The following is a 13,030-nucleotide window of genomic DNA, read 5'->3' on the forward strand; positions in this document are numbered from 1 at the left end:
TCAGCTCCTTACCTGTATAAAAGACACCTTGGAGCCAGAAATATTGCTGATTGATAGGGGATCAAATACTTATTTCACTTTTTAAAATGTAAATCAATTTATAACTATTTTGAAATGCTTTTTTCTTGATTTTGTTGTTGTTTTTATTTTGTCTCTCACTGTTAAATAAACCTACCATTAAAATTATAGACTGATAATTTCTTTGTCAGTGGGCAAATAATTTTTTCCCTCACTGTACAAGCATTTAAAAGATAAAAATGATGAACACCATGACCCCCGCTAACCTGTTTCAGCTGCAGTTCTGAGTTGACCCGTACATTGCAGATCTCACAGTGGAAGGTGCGTTCCTGAGTATTGGGGTCTGTGGCACCGCCTCCCTGCTCCCCGCTGGGCTTCAGGCCCAAACGAGGGTATGCCTTAATAGGGCCCAGTCCGCTACGGGCTTCCAGAATGGTTTTGTGTTTAGTGCCTGAGGAGTGCAGAGAAATACAATTGTGGTATTGAAAACAGTGTGTTGTTATAAATAAAATATAATGTATATATGCACATACATGCATATAAATTTGGGGTCAAAGGTTATATATTATTGTTTTTGAAATCTCTTCTTTCAGGTTTTTTTTTTTTTTTTTGATATAGTAATTTGTGACATTAAATTTAAAAATTAAAATAAATAAAATAAATAAATAAAGAGTATATGATAAATAATAAAAATAGCAACAAAGGCAATAATAATAAGAAGAAAATAAAATAAGAATATTATATTATGATAATAATAAATACATAATATTTTTAATTTAATGTAAACTACAGGCAGTATTGTAATATCTGGTCATAGGCACTAGAGGGCTCTTGAATCTTCCACTTTGAATTCCCCTCAAATACCGCTGCTCATGCCAGGGATGATTCTCATTTCTGTCCACGTCTAATAGGCAGTCACACCATTCTTTTGTTGGAATGCTTTGCACTTGGAAATCATATCCTATTTGAATTTCATTCAGTTTACATTATTGTACAGTACTGTTCATAAATCAAGAAGTATAAGGGGGAAAGGGGTGTGTGGCCAAGTATGGTGACCCATACTCGGAATTTGTGCTCTGCATTTAACCCATCCAAGTGTACACACAGTAGTGAACACACACCCAGAGCAGTGGGCAGCCATTGCTGCGGCACCCGGGGAGCAGTTGGGGGTCCGGTGCCTTGCTCAAGGGTCTCACCTCAGTCGTGGTATTGAGGGTGGAGAGAGTGTTGATTATTTACTCCCCCACCTACAATCCCTGCCGGACCCGAGACTCGAACCCATGGCCGACTCTCTATCCATTAGGCCACGACTGCCCCAAGTATACTGCCTGGCTTTCAATTTCAAAACTTTATTGCAAAACCGAATTCCTCAAGTTTTAGTGATTCGTTCGATTTGGTTCTCCTTATTACAATGAAGCTCATCAATTATCCATTTCCTGCGTTTGGAGCCGTGCAACACATGGTTCTCCTTAAATGTTTCATCGTCATGTTCCCGGCCTCACTATGTCAATGATATGGACAAAAAAGCATGTGACGTCCACATGCTTGGATTCCTAAGAAGTAATGTCTTTGTTTTGTTCTTAACCACGAAAACATTGGGTATGTTGAAATATTCTCTTGCTAAACCAAATGCAGGCTTCATTTTCTCCCTTTGACCAAAAGTTCACCTTAAGTTTGGGTTTGAGGAGACAAAGCAAAAAAGAAAAACAAGCATAAATGACCTTTGTGCTCTTCAAAAATGCACTCTTGCAATATTTAGACTTTTTCCAGACAATGAGCATTGCTACAGTTGTTATAATTGCTATGTTTATTGCTAAACAGATAAAATAGGAATTGACAGCTCTGTCTGAACATAGTTTAGAGGTTTAGAGAATTAATTTAGGGAATGGACTGTATTGATTCCAGATAGCTTTCTGAAACCCAGACTGTGATTAAAATTTGCCATTCCACTGGCAACAACGCCCTGATATCACTCATAACTTGTAATGTTTACTGTAAAACATGGTCTTGTTCCAAGAGGAACGACTTCCATGTGGCTTCCATGTATCAAAGTGTGAATATGCACTGTTTAATTTTCAGACCACATAAGCAGTTGTCAAATACCTTATGTAAAAGCATTAATTTCTTTTGGCCTGGGGAAAAACAGAGCATTTAATCAACAAGCTCAACATGAGAAATGTCTAATTAGATGGTATAAACACACTGAAACTATGACTGCAGTTTTCCCTGACAAATAAAAGAGGAGATCAATAATAAATAGAGTTGTGTGTGCCTTTGCAGCAGAGTCTTCTCTAGATTCACCTTCATATCATCAAACAGGGCTGTTTGTGTTGACACAAGCTGAATAACAGAGCAGAACGAGATATGCTCAGGCATTCGATATACCACGAGAAATCTGGAAACACTGTCTAAAATACTACAAGCTGCACTGCAGTACAAAAGTTGATCTACTTCATTTGTTTTTTTGTGCACACCTTTGGGGAAAACTGAGAGGACAAGCAGCGCTGTAAAGTTGTGAATAAATCACGAGCGAAAGAAAGCTTCTAAAGACGGCCATTTTAGAAGTTTAAAGGGGTTTTTCGGTGATGGACGTAATTGCTAGTGTTCCTCTGTGAGCTGCCTTGAGCTAGGCAGAGCATATATCTGCTGCTCACAGAACCAGATAAATCTTGCAGACTGTTCTTAAAATAATAATGTCTTCTGAAGTAATTTGAGCAAGTATTGAGAAAGACAACCTGGTTTGAATTTAACATTCGCAAGTGCAAAATTAAAGTAAAAACTAAATAAGGGTTATATTTCCCAGTTTGTCTGCAACTTTATTAGGAACAACAACATGGTTTTATTCCAGCTGAATGATAGGCTCTAAATAAATAAGAAAGGAAGAAAGAAAGAAAAAGTCTGCCAACATAAAAAAAATGAATCTAAGATGCATAATTTATGGAAAATAAATTATGTAATATTCTATATGGAACATTTCTTCCATTAAGCAACCAAAACATGGCAAACAATAATATGTTTTCACATTTTGTGATAGGACGTTTTATGGAGAATAAGTGTTATGATATAAAAAAAAAGAAACTATATAACCTCTGTATTTACTTTTTCTGTTTGCAACAACATTGAGCGTTTTAAAATCATAGCTGTACAGACTAGTGAGTCCCTCAAACAAGAAAATACACAAGGAGCATTTGTTATTATGTATCCACCTCTAAGCTCATTGGAGACTGTTTATTGCAAATGATGGATGTTTTGTGTAATCAGTCAGAACAGTAAGTTATTGAGTTCAGATGAACTGTCGCTAAATGAATGTTCACCTTTATTGTGGGCCTCCAACTGGGAGAGCGAATTGACGGCCACTTTGCACAGTGAGCAGTAAAGCAGCTTCTTGGCTTTGTCCTCTTCGGTCTCAGGGTTGCTGGGAGTGACTGATGGTGCCCCAGGGGCCCCGGTGCCTGCCTGCTCTGGGTTAGAAGAGCCACAGCCGGGAGATGAGGAGGTGGCTGGAGGTGGTTGAGGGGTAGTGGGGGTGGGCAGAAGAGGACAGGTAGAAGGACCGGGGGATTCTGGGGTAGGGGGAGCAGAAATGGCCACGGGCCCTGGGGCCACCGCAGGTCCATTTGACTGTGGCGCTGTCCGCGTCTCATCTGCAAAGCAAAGCAAACAACAAAATGACATTCAAATGGAGTATTTATGGAAGTTAATGGCCTCTGCTGTTTCATGTTTGAAAATAGCAAAGCTGCTGCACAGGAATTCAAGAGCTTTCATGCCACAGAAATGTGTTTTCCTGTAAACCTCAAACCAGGCATACCTCAAATACTTTGTCTTAAAGTGAGAAACCCCAGCTTTTATAGACCACATAAAAACAAGTTTGCAAAAAAACTAACTTCATAAAATAAAATTATATACATATGTTTGTATTTTTATGAGCCTTCACGTATTGTTTAATTTAATATGTCAAGTAAAATGGGAGATGCTAAGCAATATATAACCATACATTTCAGAACATTCATGACTCAGAATAGCAGTTTTTGCTAATAACTTCTGTTGACAGACTAAACAAAACCTGTGATTACAGTCTCAGAAAAGGCTGTTTTATGTTCAAAAAAGGAAAACAAAGGAACATTTTTGAAAGAAGTCTCACCAAGGCTGCATTTATTTGAACAAAATACAGTAAAAACAGTAATAAAATTTTTTACATTTTCAGCAGCCATTACTCCAATCTTCAGTGTCACATGATCCTTCAGAAATCATTTGAATATGCTGATTTGTTGCTCAATAACATTTCATAATATTATCAATGTTGAAAACAGTCAGGCTGCTTAACTGTTTTTTGGATTCTTTGAAGAATAGGAAGTTCAACAGCATTTATTTGAAATAGAAATCTTTTGTAATATTTTAAAGCTTAACTGTCTCTTTCGATCAATGTAATGAAGCCTTGCTGAATAAAAGTATTAAATAAAAACAAAAATCTGTCCATGTGTCACTGAAAATCAAACCCATGACCCAGGTTTTGCTAGAACCAATTACTTTACAGAGAAAAACATGTTTTGTCATTCACCCTACTTTGGCTTCATACTAAAAAACCCTCAAATTGGAGCGGGGTGTTACACAGTTCCGGCTGTCACCTTCAACTAAAAAACAAACATCCAGCCTACAAATTATGGCTTTAGAAAGACTAGGAAAAAGTATCTCTTGGGGGGAAAGTAAGCAGTGACTTCACCACTCAATTTCCTTACAAAGACGATTCAAGATTTTTTTATTTGTCACATACACAATTATACAGAGTATAACCAGCAGTGAAATGTAAGTAAGACGATGTGTGTTTTTGTCATTTTACAAACATTTAACCACAACGTCTTACATAAACTCTTAGTCATTCCAATTCAATGTCCCGCCCCTGAAGAAACTGTTCAGATTTTATTCACCATGTCATTTGAATTTCAACAGCCTCTGCTGTGGTGACAAATCCTGTATGGCAGGTGGATAAGAGCTGGTTAGAAGCAACCAGATCCCTCGTTTGACTGGAAACAGTCCTCTCTCTCATTGGAAGTTTCCAGGCAGATTTCTCAGTGTCTCTCTCTGTTTGCGGAGCAGATGAGAGTGTGTTCTATATTTCTTTTGGGCTTGAGCTCCTGTCAGAGCTACATAAAGATCATCTGGATCAAAGCACGGGGCGATGACATACTGCACTTTTGGAAGATACAGGATGTTACAGAAAACCTTCAAAAAAACACCAAATATAGACCAACGCTTTGTCCAATAGATATTATAGCATCAGAATGAACAGGCCAAACTATATGGCTTGTACTTGGTGCAGGTTTGGTTTTGAATGACTGAACTTTTAACTCTGAGCTAATATTCCCAAGGGCTCTTTTCCACAACACACCCCATTCCCTTTCAGGCTCCCACCCTCCAACAAACACACACACTATGCGTGTGTAGTGAAAAAATGTGGGTTTGGCCATGTGCATGTGGTTTGTGTTAGCAGATCGCGGTTCGGGGGTGGAGGAGAGTGTGTAATGGGGGATTTCAAAATCCTCCATCCTCTGGATGGTTGCCATCCACCACCATCATTGACATGCCCTCCATGTTCACTGCAAAGTGTGCCTGTCTGCCCTCCATTTATTCTTGCTCTGCATATTTGAAAGTACAGTTACACAACATGCACTCTCAGAGGACTCATATTTAATGCTTAAATTAACACACGCCTTCCTTCAACTGCTGAAGGAGTCAGCTGCTGTAAACACTAGCTAGTAATGATGTAAATATTTTCAAGAAGGTTCAGAGGTCCAAAAGAACCCCCAAATATTATGACTCTAATATTGCCAACAGTGGGCATGGAATTATGGACATCGCTTGGCATCTTTCAAATATGCTGATTTGCTGCTCAAGAAACATTTCTTATTATTATCAATGCTGAAGACAGTTGTGCTGCTTAATATTTCTGTGGAAATCTTGATCCTTTTTCTTTGATGATTAGAACAGCATTTATTTGAAATAGAAATCTTTTGTAACATAAATATTTTTATATATTGAATGCATTTGAATTGTGTGTGTGTGTGTGTGTGTGTGTGTATATACACACACACACACACACACACTCAATTCAAATGCATTAAATTTTTAAATAAGTAATATTGATAATTTGATATAGTATTAGTGCTGCCAATCAATTGAAAGTAACTAAATCACATTTTTTTCTGAAATGAATTGCAATTAATTTAATGTAGAAACAACATACAGTATATTTTTAATACTTGTTTAATGGCATCTTTTTTAATGACTGAAAGTGAGTATCACTGATCTCTAGGAAATTGTTCTTTTTTTCCTAATAGCTTATTTAGCCTATAGCCATTCAACATTACATTATAATTGAGAGCTATCAATTTTAACATTTATTAGACTTTAAAAAATAACAACTTCTAATTTAAGTAAATTTAAAATAATCTTCACATAAACCCATTAGAATAAATGTCATACCTGTGCCCTTCAGCAAGTAGGAAATATACAGAAATTGAATAAAGTTATCAAACACTAAATTTAAAATTTAATATAGATGAACCCTTAAAGCTGCAAAAGTTATTGATTTCCTCTTTTTTCTTTTGTTCTTTGATGAACAGACATCACAGCAGCTGGATTATTAGGTTATTTGGCTGCTATTACTTTAAGAGCTGGCGCTGCTGAACGTGATGCAATCTGACACGCACGCTCATAGTTTCATTCACACTTTAATATGAAATGATACAGGCTACAGTGCACGCAATCGTATTTGTGCATGCAATTGAAGAGCATGCACTACGAGCACAGTATAGCGGCTGACAGGAAAATTAATTTAATTACTGACAAATGGCCTGACAGCCGGACAATAGCGAACTGAAGCTGCCTCGTCACCTGTACCGTTTCCGTGCTTGTTTGACTAGCGCATGGTCGAAATGGAGTGCATGTCTGAAAAGTCTCCTGTTTGATGTGTTTGTAAAGACATTCTGCTTCAAAATAAATGCAATTCATGTCAAGAAAAAAGAGACAGTGGTGGTTTCTCGCGCCGGGGCAGGATGCTCGGGTGAGCGCTGGCCCACTCTCGGCGGTCGCTTGGCGGGGCCTGGCCCTACTGGCCTTGCTGGGCCCCGGTTGGGGGGTGGGGGGCCCTTGGATCTCCGGGCCCAGGGCTCGGTCTGCCCTGGTGTGGTCGGCTGCCGGCGGAGCCTGCGGGCTTGCCGCCACGGCACCCTGGGGTGTCTACACTGTGGCTGTCGGATGTCCCACCTTCGGGCTCTCCTCTGCCCTTTTCTGGGTGGGGGCCGCAGTTGTCCCTGCGGTGGTTCCCCTGGGGGTCCCGTGCCCTGGGGGGCCTCCGGATGTTTGGGGCCTGGGTCTCTTCCATGCCTGCTTCATGCCTTGCGGGATGGGGCTGTTGTTCCCCACACACACACTATTAAACATTTACATGGAGGAACCTTATGAACACAAGCGCGCTCACACACACAGGTGTACACTCAAGCATTCACATTGGTGTAAAAACGGGTGCTCACAGACACACATTGTTCTGATCTGCTGTTGCTTCAAAACTTATTTTGTAATATTAGTTATGCGTGTTGCTCAATAACATTTAACATTTAGAATTTATTGTGATTCATACAGATGTTGGTTGTTGCTGCAGTTTCTCTGATGTTGTGTCTTCTGTTGTGTCTTCTGTTGTTTTCTCTTTTTGTCAGCAGGTATCGAAGCAAATTGTCTGGTTTTTTTTTTTTTTGTTTGTTTTTTCCTCTCTCTCTCTATCCCCCATTCTCTTTTTTTTCCTCTCTCTCTCTCCCCCTTCTCTGTTGACTTTATCCACAATTTTTTTTTTTTTTTTTTTTTTTTCTAATTCCTTTTTTTTTTTTTTTTTTTTTTTTTTATTATTATTATTTTTATTATTATCATTATAATTATTTTTTTATTATTATTATTATTATTATTATTATTATTATTATTATTATTATTTCTCTCTCTTGTTTTCTCTGTCCCCTGGTCTTGTCGGTCATAGTATGGTTAAATAAAAGGGTATATAAAATTTAATTAATTAATTAATAAAAAAAAATCATATAAAAAAAAAGAAAAAAAAAAGGCTGTGAATGATGATAGCATAACTACACATACGTACTGTCATGTGTTATCTGTGTTACTGACAGGCCAAAAAAAAAAAAAAAAAAAAAAAAAGAAAAAAGAGACAGAAGCAGCAGTTGTGAATGTGGCCAGCCTTAGCTCCGCCTCTGCATTTAAAGGGTTACTCCACCCCAAAATGAAACGCAAAGAAAATAAAGGAGGAGGAGACGAATTGTTGAATAAAGTCGTTATTTTTATTTTCTTTGCGTACAAAAAGTATTCTTGTCGCTTCATTACATTAAGATTGACCCATTGATGGCAGATGGACTATTCTGATGATGTCTTTCATACTTTTCTTGGCCTTGACACTGTTATTTACTTGTCAGTCAATTGGATAGTCACAAGCCTCCCGGTTTTTAATCCAAAATATCTTAAATTGTGTTCCGAAGACGAACGAAGCTTTCACGGGTTTGGAACGACATGGGGGTAAGTGATTAATGACAACATTTTCATTTTGGGGTGGAGTAACCCTTTAAATATTTTTAACGCCGTTAAACTTCAAAAATGAATCGCCTGCCTTAACACGCTAATTTTGACAGCACTAATATAAATATACTTTTAAAATATGTACAAACTCATTTAGGGAACTGTTAAACATTTAATTTATTTTATAAATTTATATTTTAAACCATCTGCTATTAGATATTAAGTTTTTCGTTTTAATGATTTAACTTTACATATGTGATCTTCTGTGCTTTAATTTGTAATATTAATATGAATATATATGAGCAGCAGAAACAGGATTTTTTTCTTATATAACTGTAACTGATACAATGGGTGCAAAAAGCAAATGGGAGTTGAAGAGCATATCAGAATAACCACAGCAAACACAAAATATTATTATTACTATTATTACAACTTCTTGTGGGCTGTCACTTAATTTTAACACACAACAGGAATGTATACTCGTGCTGAACAATTGGAAAACGCTTCATCTGTATTAGTTTCATCAAGTGGTTGGGCCTAAATCTGCCATGACAGAATGTGTAAATTATGCCTGTGCTTACAGTAGAATTATGATAGCTTAGTTACAGACTCCACATACAGAACCAGAACCCATGAGAACAATCTCTCAGTTTCCAGACAGTAAACTAAACCTGCTATTAATGCTGCTCCAGTTTCACAGCCGCTGACAGCTGTAGCGGAGAAGATGGTGTGTGGCGTAGTGAAGCAGGGGTCTGGTTGTGACCTATGCAGGTGGATCAGATGTTCTAGGGGTCATGTAGAAGAGAGGCTGGCCTTTACCCCACTTCTACCCTGCCCATCATCAATGATTAATGAGCCCTGAAACAAGACGCCCCAATGAGCTTTGGGACTTATTAATTATGGAGTCGGGTGTATTCATTTGCTTCGCTCAGATCGCTGTTTCCCAGATGCATCTTCCATCCATTAGAGCAGGCCTGTTAACCAAACGATCCTCGTCATCTTTAATAGAATCTGCATGTTAGAGTGGTGATTCTGCCACGGTAGCTCAATAGAACAGAGCTGTCGGAGATGGATAAAGATCTAGCTGGAAATTTAATGGCACTTCAAGCTTATGCTGTGAAATATGGAGGCCCAGAAGAGTGTCGTGCAGCCTTCTGTCTCTATACAATCTCCAGATGTGTAGAAGACTGCTGGAGATGTATGGCTTCATTAAACAGAGTGGCTGTGCAGAAGTGGATCTTGGGGACAAACAGAGTGCTAAAACAGTTCAATGCCAAACCTCCCGCGCATCCTGCCAAGTCTCCATGTTATTATGGGCCCTGTTAGCCACATTCAAACCTTACAACAAATCCTCACTGGGATAAAAGTGTTCCTACAACAGGGAATGTAAAAAAGTTAAATATAAAGAATAAGCAAACATCATAATTAGACAAACCACAAATGAAATTCTTTGTAAAAGAGCTAAGAATGTATTTAAAAGAACGTTTTTCTATTTTAATAAGTTTTAAAATGTAATTTATTCCTGTGATGGCAAAGCCTAATTTTAAGCAGCCATTATTCAAATCTGTGTCAGTTTTTTTTTTTTTTTTTTTCAGGACTCTTTAATGTATAGAAAGTTCAAAAGAACATTTAAAATAGAATATTTTGTAACATTATAAAGGCTTTACTGTAACTGTAACAAATGCATCCTGGATGAACAAAAGTTTTAATTCCTTTAAAAAAAAAATCTGCCCCCAAACTTGAACAGCAGTATATACAGTATATACTGTATTTTTGGGGTGAACTATCACTTTAAATTATCACTGGTTCAGAAGATAGTCAAGGAAACATACAGAAAGTAACTGAAACTCTATAGCCACTGTAAAGGTGACTCCACAGGCGCGAGTATTGTCTTTCTACCTCTGAGAAGATACTGGCTCTAGTGATGCGTGAAACAAAATCATCAATAAATTACATCTCCGGCAGCCTAATTTTTCTCAGGAAGCGTGGGAATTCTCCTCTTGAGCGTTCACATAAAAATGCACACACACAGAGCAGCCAGCAAGATGTGTAGACAAGTGAGATAAAGTGATTAGTTCCAAGCACCGAGCCCTGATGAATCCCCGATATCTAGTCGCGTGCTTTTAAAATCTGGCTGCAGTGGGAGTAAAAAAATTAATTAAAAAAAGATGAAGAGAAACACACCCAGTGAGCTCTAAACTTTTACAAAATGACTTTACACTGTACGATCTCACCCAGACACACACACACACACATACTTCTACACGCGCTGGGATTGCAATGTCCAGATGGAACTGCAGCTGTCAGGACTCTAGGGTTTGGCAGCTCAATGAATGCTCTGTTGTGAAACTAGTATTATGGGAAGGCATCAAAACAAAGCAATTGTCGAGATATACAAACAAGCGAGCCACCAGCCCACTAGGGGTCGGGTCAGGGGAGTGAGCTTTGGATGGAAAATGGCATTCTTTCATATGTATCTGGTTTCACATTTAGATCATGGCCGGTTTGTTTTGGCTCTCTCCTGCTGGAATTCTTTCTAGGCCTAAGGACTATAGACAGTTTTCTCTGGACAGGCAAATCCCTCAGTGAGAGACATGGCTGTACTGTCCTCCTCCATCCTCAGTGAAAGAGATAAGCAGGACAAGGGAATGTGGAAAATAAGGCAATCATTCTGTATATGATACTGTATGTTATTTTTGTGAAACTTAAAAAATGAAGACAAAAGTTTGCATGGCTATTGTGGAGTTGAACTCATTTATTGTCTAATTTAAATTAACTCAACTTAAAATGTCAATTTTAACAATTACCAATGGATTTCTATTTTTAAAAAAATCTGCTCTTTTGAACTTTCTATTTATCAGAATCCTGAAAATGTATCATGGATTCCACAAAAATATTAAGCAACACAGTTAATGATTAATGACAGTTAATGGCTGCTTTTAATACAGCAGTTTACAGTATATTACAATATAAAATAATTATTTTAAATTGTAATAATATGTCTGTGTTTACTGTATTTTTCTTGACAGGAGTCTTGAAGAGCATAAGAGACTACATTCAAACGTGAAAAAAATCTTATTGACCTAAAACTTTTGAATGGTAGTGTTTTTGGATGAAATAACTATACAAATGGTTACAGTATTATGTACTTCATCTTGTGTTTTCAGAATGAGAATACAAAGTGTTAGTTGTCTGACAGTACTGACAGCCTCACATGAATATTCATCACACACTCATGAGACAAACAAGGCTCATAAGATATCTTAAAATGCCACTCACAGGTCATAAGTGTGTGAATAGGGTAACAGTCAACTAACTGATCATTTTAAGTACAGGAATAAACACATATCCTGATATAAGACAGTAAGTTAGTCAACATTACAACAAAATCAACAACAGTGTAAATTATACTGGTATCCATCTAGATATCCAGATGTGTGTGTGTGTGTGTGTGCATATATATACACACACACACACACACACACACATGGACGTGATAGCATTTTAAAGGTGCTGACTTACAAATAAGAGTTAAAAACTTGCAAGAGGCATTGAATCCATGGTCCTTCTGAGAACTTTTATATGGATTTCTTTTGGTGTTCATGAATGTTTAAAAACTGAAATTCAAACACTTGTTTTAAAAGCTTCCCATAAAACATCTACCAGTTGTGTATTTATTTATTTTTTACCTCATTTCTGACAGTTTGATCCAGATTGAGGTTGGCAGGTAACTGGTGCATGAAAAGAGCAGGGAGCACAGACGTAAAGAGAACGGGAAAAGAAGACCGGCAAATAACAGGCACAAGAGGGAGTCACCCACCCTCTGGCAGTTTATAAACTCTGTGTCCCCATTTTATCTCACCATCATTATGATCTGCCAATGTTTAATCACTTCTCATTGAAGCAAGATCAACTGTGATGTTTCCCTTCTCCCCTCTTAGCTAATCCTCAGACCTCTGACCTTTTTTTTTTATCCACGTTCTTTGTCTCAGCAATTCTCACTCACTGCTCATCCTCTCCTCCAGCTCAGCCCTCCTAATCCCAAACTTTATTCTGATACAGAGACAAATGGGCTTCTAATACCTCATAGTCCTACACACAGCTCCATAAACACATCAGCTAGGCCTTCCCAATAAAGTGGTGACGGTCAAAGTCACGCCACTCTAGTAAAATTAGGCTCTAAATGAGGTGGTCCATGTTTGAGACCTTCATCCAGACTTCCTCAAGATGTTTCAACAAGACAAACGAGGAATGCACCATAGATTATTTTAAATCTTGGCCTGGGACTGAGGGATGTTGTTTTTGTCTTTCTCTGTTATTGTACAGTTGGGGCTGTAATTGCCCTGTGACAGACCCCAGATCTTCAGTGTTGGGAATGTTCAATTGACTGCTTCTTAAAGAGTGAGGTCGGACCACACACTTGGAGAAGATTAAATATTTGTGG

The 13,030-nt window shown here is 37.9% G+C and overlaps 1 protein-coding gene across 1 annotated transcript in view; it reads right to left on the minus strand.

The window, feature by feature from the left end:
• znf385a (zinc finger protein 385A) overlaps positions 1-13,030 on the minus strand; it is a 31,068-nt gene that overhangs the window by 5,240 nt on the left and 12,798 nt on the right. The window contains exons 4-5 of the mRNA XM_079401478.1: positions 3,333-3,662; positions 285-469 (exon numbers count right to left, since the gene is read on the minus strand). Coding sequence (XP_079257604.1) covers positions 285-469; positions 3,333-3,662 — 515 coding nt within the window. The remainder of the gene's footprint in view (positions 1-284; positions 470-3,332; positions 3,663-13,030) is intronic.

This window comes from Barbus barbus (genome assembly GCF_936440315.1).
Source record: "Barbus barbus genome assembly, chromosome: 40".
Lineage (NCBI taxonomy): Eukaryota > Metazoa > Chordata > Actinopteri > Cypriniformes > Cyprinidae > Barbus > Barbus barbus.